We start from the raw sequence: 12677 nt of genomic DNA, 5'->3' as shown, positions 1-12677 counted from the left end.
TCACCTATAAAAACATTCCCGAATCAAGCAATGTTTAACAACGTTTATTAACTATATTCATTCTGCCTTCACAGTGCGAGGATAAACTTAAAATATAAAATGCCGTCTAGTGAAGGATAAATTTTGTCTTATCTCTCCCTTCCATGTCGAAAAAGGCATTGAGGTCGATTAACAATACTTCGCAGACCATTTGACAAAACGTTGAATAACCAAGATGGCAAGATATAGGGAGGTATTGTCTGATGTACTGTCAAAGTTTCAGAACTAACATAAATAAAGAAATAGCTGAGAATAAAACTGAACAAAGTTTTGGAAGCCATTTTGACGAGTAGGCAACACGCGCCAGCAATTATAGTTTTTGTATGGGAATCCCATGGCAAATAATGTTCTTAGTTAAAAATTGAATTCTGAAAAATTTATGAATAGCAAAGTTACCATACCAGACAAAGGATTGTATTAACCAAATTTGAGGGTTGTTACTGTGCTAGAATGCGTCCAGTCGCGTTGTTTTATTTTCTATTCGTTGTACTATGATTTTTTTGTCCCGCAAACTTGTACGCGGCTGAAAATAATAAGGTCTTAAAGCTTAAAAATTACCTTATCCAATTGCGATAGAGCCAATGATAAGCCGTCCCTACAGTCCTGATATGTGGCGATATCAAGTCACTGACCTGATGGTGTAGTTATCAGCATTCCTGTTTCAAAATATCTGTTTTGAAGCTGTGACACGATCTTGCAGTCCAATGCTGTTTTCTTCGCCATTCTTGGGGTTTCGGTCGCTGTTTTGCAAATTTCCACCGTAGGCATCTGCTCAAAGTTCTTTGTCGCTAGTATCAAGTTTCTCCGAAGCTTTGAACTTTTGAAAGTCAAATTCGAGAGAGCATTTATTTTCTCGTCTTTGACATTTTCTTGTTCAATTTTCTAAAACCTGCTCCATGACCTCAGCTGAGCGCGCTGTGCCAGCCAAGATTTTGGCGGGAAGACTCTGGTAGTGATGAACGCCGGGAAACTTTCGTGGAGCGAGAGACCTCGAGGGTCTGAGAACTAGTCAAAATTTTGACTGTCAATGCAACTGAAAACTAACAAATTGCTGAAATTGACATCAGTTTTTAACCAATAGCTGAATCCGCCCTTCAACTGATAGCTGATAATTGTCGAAAATAGCGGAGACAGCGTGCCCATGGCTTGCACTCTCAGATCTTGAGTTTTGAGCACTGTTGAGACAGTTGACGTTTTTCTCGCTCCGATCCGAGTCACAGTCTGGGGGCTAACCTCTGACCTGTAGCAGACTATAATCCCAACCAGGTGGGGGAGGGGGGGGGGGGGGAAGAGGGGGATGTCGCTCAATTTATTTTTTTTTCGTTTTTCGTCTTCGATGGAAACAGACTGTCCCCTGTCGACGTCATTTTAGAGTTTGAATCCCCTGTTCACGCGAAATACCCTCTTTGTGTCTTTTTCCACGGATAGAGCAGTCATGACAAGAGACAAGCAGCTGAAAGCTACGGGTTTCCACTGTTTCTTCACTCTTCAAGAAATCCAACTTAAATTTCAACTTCCTGCAAAAAAAGATTAACTTTCTGCAAGTAATTTACCTCGACGGAATGGCAAAACAAAATAATTAAGGTGAAGGATTAAAACAGCACCCAGAATAACAACAAAAGAAGATTTTCGTATGTTGCATGAACGTGGACCAACCAATCAAAACAAAGAGATGGCTTTCTTGACCAATCACGTACAATATACGCACATCCTATGGAGTTGCTAATCTGGCGCGAAGAATTTTCCTGCATACCATTTGGTTGTCAGTGGAGAGCAAATAATTGATCAGCGAGACACTGACAAAATAATAACAATGTATAAACAATAGTCTCCATTTGGCGCGAAAATATGCTCGGATATTTGTTCTTGGACATTATCTGTTCCTCAAGGCTCACAGTTTTCCGGATGAACAGATGATGTCCAAGGACAAATATTCGTGCATATTTTTTGCGCAAAATGGAGGCTATTGTGTTTATTATCTTGCAAATATTTTTCGCAACACGCGCCGTTTTGAGAATTGGGGAATACCCTCGGACATTCCCCGGTTTTAGCTGGGGGAATATGCGGTCACGTGACGCGTTTAGACCAATCGCGAGCTAGCGAAAATATTTGATGAATTATAATTTGCGATAACCGAGTTATCAGGGGAGCAATCTGCCATTTCTCACCAGAAATCATGGTTACAATTACGCATGAGCAGACCATTATTTGTAGGCGGTTATTTGCAGGTCATGTGGTTGGCTCTCGGCCAATGAAAGGGAAGAAAAAAAATGCATCGAATGATCAACCAAGATAGTAAATATCGCATATTAGCTTAAATCTACTGGCGTTCTATCACGAATGCCGCGCTCTGATTGGCTACGCTACTCACTATCCTGTAGACAGTGAGTAGCCAAGACATGTAGTTGCTAACAAACTGGCGGCCGTTTCTTTGAGTTTTCCAAGTGTCTATGAAGAGGATTTACATTAAGGCTTAAACGACCAGTAGATTTATACTGAGGTGATAGGATTTCTTGCTCACGATATCTATGCTCGATAGAAATTTGTTGAATATATTGTGGAACCCAGCTTAAGTTTTAAAACAAGTTTGTAAATTCCACCTTACTAAACAAGTTTGAAAAGTGCACTTTATTGTTATTTACATTGAGCTTGTGGACAAACATCTCGTCTTACTATAATTACAGTGCTTCAGACATTTTTATTTGACTATATACAATAATAACGACTGGACCTCATAGTTCCTTCTTACATATTTAGAAGAATAGCAATACCAGAAAAGCATAGCAGAGTTGTCACGCCACTTTTCTGTTTTGGGGGAAAGCATTGCGTGACGACACGAAAAGAGGCTTCGAAGGAAACTACGAAAAAGGTCAAAGAAAAAAGTGGTGAAGAAAACTGTGGGAGTTGTTTCGAGAATGGAACCGACTGCCGTGCTCAAATTCTACGAGACTAGGTTGGAAAAAACAGCTCGAATTGGATTACATCGGAGTTGAAATATATATTTCTACGCCACAAAGACCCGCCTTACAAGCTTGATGTGACCGAATTAGAAATAGCGAAAACAGATAACCAAAGATTTTAAAAAATAAATTCTGAGAAATATAACGTCTTTGTAGTAGTCAGTTTGTTTCCGTTAGAGATTTAATTGTTATTTTACCATTTAGAAATTTATGATAAACTAGGGCAATACCACATTATATTGCCTTGTTTTTTTTTTTCGTGCGGGAATACAAGGAAGTTCTAAGTGTTCCTTATGAACAATTTTTTTTATAACAGGCACTTTGAAGAGATATTCCTGCTTTTCGAGTGTTGCAGGAAGAGAGGGCAAGAGGGCACGCTACCAATTGACGAATCACCTCAAAGACATTTTAACTCAATATCCTTTTAACATAAACTGCAGAACGTGCGACAACGGGAAACTCTTTAGCGTTTTTAGAAACGTTTTATGGAGCAGAAAAAGCTGGTGCAAGTGTTTCCTTGTGCGATCAGTAGTAATATTCTCCTAAATAAATCCAGACAAAGTCATGTATGTGCTTATTGAGAATTAAGACATGGAACAAGAACTTGTAAGTCATCCCGAAGGCTTCGCATCAATTCCGGATAGGTTAATGACATTCATAATGAATCAAATTGAAAGGAATTCTTTGAAAATAAAGAACTTCCTCCCTATTACTTCGCATCGAGCTCAAGAACAAAAGTTTAACAGGTTTACTATAGGAGTGTTAGATACAAATTATGTCAATTACTGAGTAACGAATTGATGAACATAAATTTATTTTCTAATCTTGTCCAGGATAGCCATGTTGGGATGCCTGCGTGTGTAAAATAAAATGTAGCCTTTGCTTCGACTCACGTGACCTTCGTCTGATTGCGTGACAGTGCTGTCATTGAAATTATACCAAAGTCCTAAAACAACAATATCAGTAATGATTATTATGCATTCAAAAATTGCGGTAGGTCACAGAGACAGACCATTGAGCGAATCGAGGAGGGGGGAGGGTATAGGGGGGAAGGTAGCCCCCCCTCAGTTTTCTCTCAGCTCACTTTGGTCACACCCCTTTCAGCTCATCCTCCACCAATAAGCCTGTTCATTGGCTGGGACATACTGCCTTGCTCATCTCAACTTTTCAGGTTGTATTGCAAAAAGCCTCAATATTTACATGTATTTTTTAAGTGTTCACAGTCTAACAAGTTTTGATATAAAATAATGCCCTTACCCTCATGAAATGCAAATGTTGTGTAGTGACCAGCACTCACTCTACAAATCAAACAAACAAATAACACAATAGAGTCAGTTTAGTGACAGTACACTGTCAAATATTTCATCTTGTTTTCAATTCCACGACACCACCTCTATTTGCAAAAGAGAACTTTGAAGTGACATCTAATCAGAGTCAAATTCATTCTTACCCACTGCCATGATGAACAACAACAGCAGCCAGATCAAACAGAAATGCTTTTGGGTTTGGGTTCTCATCCTAACAAAAAAGACAAACATGAGTTAAGGTGTGACAAGATAACAGTGAGTATGAACCAACAGGCATGTAAGGTGATCAACAACTTAACTCTCTACACGATATCAATAGATTACCAAGTGGCCAGGTGAAGAGGAGTCATTGTTGCTGGCAAATGATCAGCAATTTACTGTGTTAAAAATTTTATAGAATGGATAATGCCACAAATGCATAATTACACCGCTAGATTTCACAATTATCACAAATGGTGTCCAATACAATTTGAGCTGGGGGATGGTGGGGAGGCTTATGATTAGTCTGCTAGATTCAGGATCTAGCAAGACTGAGCCCTATTCAACGTCGTGTTTCGTTCTTACACAACCACTTACAGTCAAACCAAGTGAAGCGTACTCCTCAAGGTTACATTAATGAATTGATTATTTGAATATTGAACCCACTAATCGTTTCAAGAATGCAATAATGAATTGATTATTCGAATATTGAACTCACTAGTAATTTCAAAAATCAATACTAAATTATTTTTTTTGAACATTAAACCCATTAGCAGTATTCTTGGAATGACTAGTGGGTTCAATATTCAAATAATCAATTCATGTAATCTTGAGGGATACGCTTCACTTGGTTTGACTGTAACACTCACACTACTTGACTTCACCAAGGCGTATAAATAGGGACTGGTGAACTGAAGGCTGGGTAAAACCTTGCAATGCACTAGCTTCCCATCCAGGGGGAGAAGAAATACTTATAGCCATGTCATTCTAGGGAAATTGGAGGTACTTCCCCTGTCTGATAGGCCACTAGGCTTGAGCAGAGATTTTACCAACAAGGGTAAGTTCCCCCTCTCCCTTTGTCGTCTGGTAAGACTATTTTTTTTTCCCAGCTCTCACCTGATTGTGTATAGAGTAAGGACTCATATCCAGTCCCCTCATGGGAAACTGAACATATGTATCAACTTTACTCCGATGGAATGCTTGGAACTTGAACCGTTTGAGATGCAAACACAACACCTGTAAAAGAAAATATTTATATTATTGCATGGATTAACTGCAATAATTATTTTCTTTTTCCTTTTCTACCTTTTTGGAGAGGGCTGAAGCATAGGATGATGACACAACAAGTACAAGAAGATTTTTTTTTGGCTTAAAATTCCATTCATTGAAATCTGTTAAGGTCTGTAGGAGCTGTTATTGAAAAATTGTGCTGCAGAGCAACCAGGGAATAAGCTCTGGAATGAAATCAGTGCTGGATTTATTAGTGATTCCTTTGTCCCAGAATATAGCCTTGGAATCAAATCCTATGTACCAAGAGTCACCTTTATTCTTTGTGGCAAGGCTCTGCCTACAAAGAGGAACTGGCATCTCTAGAGACAAGAATGAGAATGCTGGTAGGGGGCAAAGAGCAACCTACATAGTCAATTAATTTTCTAGGGCATATAACAATACTGTAGGTTAACAGAAGGTTGACTATAGGTCTGTAACTGTAAGTCAACAGAATCTGAAGCTAAATTACAGGCAGTAAATAATATGATTTAAAGAAATTAAGTTGTCTCACATTCGGTAATCGTTTGAGCCAAAACTTCTTCGTAGATCTCTGTCTTTTTTTACAGTTTGGACAAATATACAGTTCAGAATCTGCTAGTTCCTCTAGTGATATGAAATGATTCAAGCAATCTGCAAAAGAAAAGGAGAAAAGAAGTAATTAGATATTAACCATGTTTGCCAGCTGTGAAAGGAACAGAAATTCCTTGTCACTGTTTTCATTGATGACATAAGACTGATAAAGCCAAAAGTAGCCAGTTGGCACTTAACAATAATATTGCTTTGATTAATTTCATTGCAACCACAATGGTATTATTATTAATGGAATTCATTATCAAAACCTGGAGAAACTCTAACATACACTCCTGACTTCCCTAGAATCTCCCTTTCTTTTCCCTGCTTTGAAATTTTCCCTAATATTTTTAAGTCGGCAATCACTGATTGTTTCAAATCAATGGAGGGAGCTATATACTTAATTAATGCAAATTTCTCATCAAAGTTATTACAAGTAATTTTGTTTTTTACCTTCAAGTCGACAAACTTGTGGGTCTCTAGACTTTGATTTTCTAATTTGAAATTCTGCTGGAATCTCCAAGGATAAATCTGGAAATAACAAAAACATAGAGTGAGTGTCTGTTTTTGTACTAGAATGACTTCCATAATTGTACAAAAAATCATCATGGGTTGTTTTCGATCAGAAAAGCAAAATGTTGTATGACAGAACACCATGGTCTGTTCAAATTCAGTCAGCTAAACTTCATCCCTGGGTTGCATTTGTCTAACATAAGTGCCACTTACCTAGAAATGGATCATACTTCTTTGACTCTGTTCCGCATACTAAACATTTGACCTATTAAACAAAATTCATGACGAAAACTTATTGTAAGCTATGTTGTCTACAGTTTCCTTTCAATGTCCATATAAGTACATTTATTCACCATTGTTGTACTCTCCTACATCTTCTGGACCAACCCACATACCTCGCTATGTAAAAGGCCACCAAATATCCCCGTAATGATGGTCTCTGTTGTACCAAAGCACTTAGGCGACAGAAGAAGTTCCGTGTGCACTCTGTCCAACAGGTAGTGCATAAATTCATGTGCATCTTGTTGTTGATAGCCTCTGCAATAGTAAAATGTTAACAGTTCAGGTCTGGTTAAAATTCACTCTGACATCCGGTTGGCTATGATGCTATTTAGAACAGTAACTGGCTCTGAAGTTGAGTAATTTAACTATAATAATAACTATATAAAACAAAAATCTACACAATTTTTGTCTCCTTATCAGTGGAGGATCACAAAGATGATGTACATAACCTTAAAATGCAATGCAATGCAACTTTTGGAGAACTTTTGTATCGCAATGACAATATTAATTTATAACATTCACAAGGTTTTAATTTATGATATAAAAAGTTTTCATTCCCTGTGTTATGTCTGCAATATTTACACTGAAAGTTCCTTCCAATTCAGCAGAAAAGTTTTCAATGTTATTGTAAGAAACAAATTGCCCATAGCTCCACTTGAAATCTGAGTGTTTTACGACATCACAAATTCACAATATGTGTGTGTGTGCAGCTAATCTTCTGATTAAAGTATGACAAAACCATCCTCATTGTTACAATCATGAATGAATGCTACAATGTAGCTTGACATGTAACTTACCTGAATCTTGGCACAACCTTCCACACAACAGAGAATAGTGCATCAGGAGAGTGTGTGACACCTCCACCATGCCACAAAGCACAAAGTACTTTACGCAACTCTTCCACTACAGATCTACAGTGATTCACAGGAATACTTCAATTAATAACACTCCTTATAAAAGCCATGGGTTTTTATTTCATTTTAGCTCCTCAAGAACAATACTATTAAACTCTTTACTGTAAGCAGGGTGCAAAGAAAATCAATTTTCCAGCTTGTCCTTCAGTCTTGAAAGCTATAATTTATTATGATGTACTTGGCTGAAAGTCATTCTCATTTGCCCCCAAACTTTCCCCTGTTATGGTACTTTCCCATTGAAGAGGTTACTAGCCCAACAGCAAAAAGCCACAAGCCTCAGGCTATTGGAAAACAACTTTCTTTGCATGCTGGTAGGGGTTGTTTTTGATACCATTGCAATACATTTTGATCTTTAATTTGATGATTGCAGAGCTTCTTTTGAGCTTCATAGTGTCGTGTTTATTCAGTCTTACTACCCAAGCAGTATTTTACATGTATTTAAAAATTATCAGAAGGCTACGTCCCTTCTAAATAATATGCCTCACTGTTTTTGAAATGCAAAGTTACTTCCTTTTGCTGTATTCTATTTTATACCCATGTCATATGGTGGTTTACTAAAGTAGAATAGGGACTCAAATTACACAGCCGTCTTGTTTAAAATATTTGAACAATGTCTCCCAGGCAAAGCACAGTTTCCATACCCTTCATCTGTTTTTCTGCTTCTAGTGAAGTAAGGCTGTTTTCCACATGAGTTATCTGTTCTCAGCTCAAAGGCTGGAAGATCCTTAAAGTAACAGCTGAATGACTGAATATTACTGTTGATTTAACAAAAACAAAATTATCATAAACATACACACTACGACCACTACAATAAAATATCATGACTGACACAATTCATTATTTAGTACTTTTAATTCCTTTGGGGTTCAAAAAACCATTAGTGAAAAAGCTGAAAATTAATATCTCAGTTTCCTGTCTTCCTGCTGGGTGCATCAAAAGTGAAACCTAATTACCCACGGCTATGTTTAAGTCTTTTCTTTAAACATTCACACGCCTTATAACACCAGCACTTGCTATTTTTAAATTTCTCTTAGGAAAGTGATGTTTGCTTATTATTAATCAATCAAATGAAAAATATCTAAGAGTTAAACTGAGAGAGGAGGAAAGGCATGAATTTTGGCTATCTTGTTATGTAAAACCAAATAGCACCACATGAAATTAATACACAATAGCATTCATGCAAAGAATCTCACACAGACTTAAAAGTAAGAATAACCTTTAACGGCACATTTATCAGTACTGCGTGAAAGTATAACTGTGTCAATTTTATTTCACTGGCACAACTAGGGTTTTATCAAAGACTGGAACTATATTATTTTATATTAACACAAGGCTTGACTCAGAAAAAGTAAGGGTTGTGACTTCGAAACCAGTATGACCAAATTTGTCTGTTCAATAGCATCACTAAAATTGTCATTACTGATTTAATCAGAAATGCAGAGGAACATTATTACGAAAAATAGCACAAAACACTCACCTCAAAGATTGTAACACTGCATTCATAAAACATGTGTTTCCAAGGTTTCGAAGACCTGGTAGGTATTTCACCCGTCCTATATTTTCTTGCTGGGGTATAAGAATGCAACAAATTATCAAAAATTAATTAAGGGTATTGATAAATGCAGTTCATAAACAAAACAATCAAAGACTTTGTTTAGCTTTCACATAAATATTATAATTTTAACTGTATGTGTACAGTTTAGATGTATGTGAGCAATTTGGTAGATAAAAACAGCATATGATGCAGTTTACTTTAACATGAATATTAAATCAAAATGTTTGCTAACTGGCTCTCCCTTGCTCCAAAGTTATTATCATAATTCAGAGACAAAGACAAATACAAATCAAACTAGTTTGAAATCAGTATGACTTAAAATTCATCTTAACTAAAACAAACACAACAGTGACCAAAATTGGATTTTTTATGCTGATTAACCCTCGGACGTAACTCATACCCCCAATGTGGTACAAGGGGGGGTGGGGGGTGGGGGGGGGGTTGGAACCCCCCTTCTTGGTTTTTGTTCTGTTAAGGCAGAACAAAATAAATTTACATTGATTAGATAACCCTGATGGTACTATTTTTGTTGGTTATGATGTCATATGACGTTGAATGATGTCATTTGACCTGCCATCTTAGATTTTCCTTTGATTTTTGGCCATATCTATATGAAATTTGATGGTTGCCATGGCAGCGTCAAAGATGATGGACATGCAAATGAGATTTCAAAATTTCTACAGAGAATGAAGGAACAGCTTCTGAAAGTTTAAGCCCCTTAGAGTAAATCATCTCTTCAAAACTTTAAAAAAACTTTAGCGGGGGAGGGGAGGGGAGGAGAGGAGAGGGGAGGGGAGGGGTTTGGCACCCTTGTACATCCAAGGGTTAATCATAGCAACCTTGCCCAAAGGACCATTGTTTTAATTACCAATGGGTGGGGTTTGATGTAAGAAGAGGTACAGTTGTGTGGTATCAATTTTTCTTTTTCAACTTCTCCATTCTTAGCAACCAAGGTTTCTGAGAAAGGCACCAATGGGGTGGTAAGCTTAAACAGTTTATTATACAGTGCAGTAATTTTGCAACATCCTGCAATGAAACAGATTTTTCTGTTCCTTGGTTCATTGCATGATTGAAAAGTTTGAAAAGATAATTTGTTATATGGCTAGCTTACTGAGCAGGCAAGATGAAAAAATCCTCCAATGTGATTGGCTACCCAAGCAGGCAAGATGGCGCTATCTTGCCTGCTCAGGATTAAACGCTGTGTCATGCAGGAAAAATTTGTTCTTTATCCCACATAAATCCTTTACTAGCCAAGCTTGTTCAGTTCAGATGACTGAATATCGGCCTCGTTCTTTTTTTTGCATGTTCATGGACCTCGACTGCATCTTGGTCCATAAACATTGCAGAAAATGGTACTTGGCCAATATCCCACGCTTGGTCGATAACCCATATATATTTAAAATCAGGTAAATGGCCTGCTTTGGGTTATAATTATGCTAAATATCTGTCTGATGACCAACTAGGGGGTAGTTTTTCCTTCATTCTATTTTTTCTATCTGGAGAGCTATTTTTGATGTTTGATGAAGTATTTTGAGAGGTTGAAAAAGTAGCATAAATTCTGCCAGTTTGATATTTATCATACCAGTGTGCTTTTCAGAGGTGGAGAGGATTGGGTACCAAAGAAGAGCTTTATTTTCAACTCAGTGCTTTTTTTCTCTTCAAGTACCAAGCCTCAACCCTTGATTCACAAATTAAATTTGTTGTAAGACCAACACAGGGAAAGCTTAAAATATCATAGCATTACTCCCAACTAGTTTTCTTCCTTTTAAATTTTATTACTCAGTGAAGTATCTTAAATTTAATACATTCTGCAATTATTCCAAATTAAGAATTTTTACATCATAACACTTCATTCAACTTACATTTGCTTTTGAAGCTTTCTTTTGCCTTTCAGGAGATGAAGAATCTTGTAAATGACGTTTCCTTGTTAAAAGAAAAGCTCTCTGTAAATTATATCCCTTAAAATCTCCTGACAACCCATCAGCTACATAAGAGTCACTGAATTGGAAGCCCTTCATCATAAGGTTAAAGGTTAAAGTAGAATCTATTCAACATAAAAATTCAAGGGTGCTCTTACAACTGAAATCACATTATGTGGGGTTTCTGACTATATCCACTTTCAAAATCAATTAGCACAGAGCAGAAAAGGAAAATAATACTTTTCAACGCTCCAGGGAACAACCGATCATAACATTACGTCACATCCAACACGTCCGACGCGGTGATTCATGGTCTTGATAAACAACATGGCGGCCGGTGTGAAATAAGTAACTCATTTATTTAGAAAAAATTGATGTAGTTTATAATCCAAACAAAGCAATTAGAACCCATAACTGTAGTCGGTAGATGAAGAAGAATACATTTTTGTACAAACAATAATCATGTCATGGTAAATCTGCGAAACGAAGACTTTAATTCGAATCAACCGGCGAGTATTCAAGCTTACATCGAAGTCCTCACCTATTTTCTCTTTCCAACATGATTTCTCGAACCCTCTGTATATCTCCGGATTTTGTGTCATTTATAACAAATTCATCACAAGCGTAGCTGTGGAAAATTAAGGGAATTAATGACAGCAAAAATGAAAACACGTTGCTATTCAGTATCGAACGGAAGCGCGTTCATATAATGACATCACGAACTTTCGTTCACAGTATGTGAACTTATTACTCACCAAAAAGCCGTCAAACTTGCATCCAGACAGACAGAATGTTGTTGATTGTCCTCGTAGTGAGCTTTGGCATGACCATTCACATACCTGGCATGAAACGACCGCCGGATTAATTAAACGACACTCCAGAAGTGAATAATTAAAAGCACGATTTGCGGAAGGGCTCAAACAACGCGGCATTCCTACGTCTCGACACCCCCCAGAACAACAATTCAAAAAATATGGTACTCATTTGGCAGTATACCTTCCGCAGTTGATGGATCCACATCGTAGACAAATCCATGGGCTCTTTGTTGATCTACAAGCTAAGGCAGAGAAATTCAGTCAGGATTTCTGGAATGTTAAAAGTACCGGTAAAGGTGAAACTAAAAGACCAAAATTGAGATGAGGGTAGCTTTTCGCCCTCTCGACTTAAAACCTACTTGAGCAAGTCCACTGCGCCGCTTTTTCGCGGCGTATCTTCTGAATAAGCTGTGAACTGACTTTCACGGCTTGCCCTACGTGTGTGCACTCCATATAACACAAAATGAGAGAAGAAATGTCTCGAAAATCGCAACGAGTCGGTCAAATTTTACACAGATCCCTCCTCTCCCAGGCGCTAACGCGAGCCATTCGTCA

General features: G+C 37.5%; 1 protein-coding gene across 1 annotated transcript; it reads right to left on the bottom strand.

The window, feature by feature from the left end:
* Nucleotides 1–2648: 2648 nt before the first annotated feature.
* Nucleotides 2649–12670, bottom strand: LOC145462828 (ubiquitin carboxyl-terminal hydrolase 3-like). Its single transcript, XM_081446454.1, has 16 exons — nucleotides 12482–12670; nucleotides 12304–12364; nucleotides 12063–12146; nucleotides 11849–11935; nucleotides 11251–11311; nucleotides 9311–9399; nucleotides 8475–8588; nucleotides 7717–7830; nucleotides 7033–7174; nucleotides 6851–6902; nucleotides 6578–6655; nucleotides 6066–6184; nucleotides 5402–5521; nucleotides 4450–4517; nucleotides 4257–4297; nucleotides 2649–3945 (listed from the first exon to the last, which is right to left on the bottom strand). Exons 1-16 carry the CDS (start codon nucleotides 12573–12575, stop codon nucleotides 3812–3814), a joined length of 1458 nt encoding a protein of 485 aa, XP_081302580.1. The 5' UTR covers nucleotides 12576–12670; the 3' UTR covers nucleotides 2649–3811.
* Between the last annotated feature and the right edge of the window lie 7 nt (nucleotides 12671–12677).

The sequence above is a fragment of the Orbicella franksi genome, chromosome 1 (genome assembly GCF_964199315.1).
Source record: "Orbicella franksi chromosome 1, jaOrbFran1.1, whole genome shotgun sequence".
Lineage (NCBI taxonomy): Eukaryota > Metazoa > Cnidaria > Anthozoa > Scleractinia > Merulinidae > Orbicella > Orbicella franksi.
The sequence above is the reverse complement of the archived record's forward strand: the minus strand, read 5'-3'. Positions and strand labels throughout refer to the sequence as shown.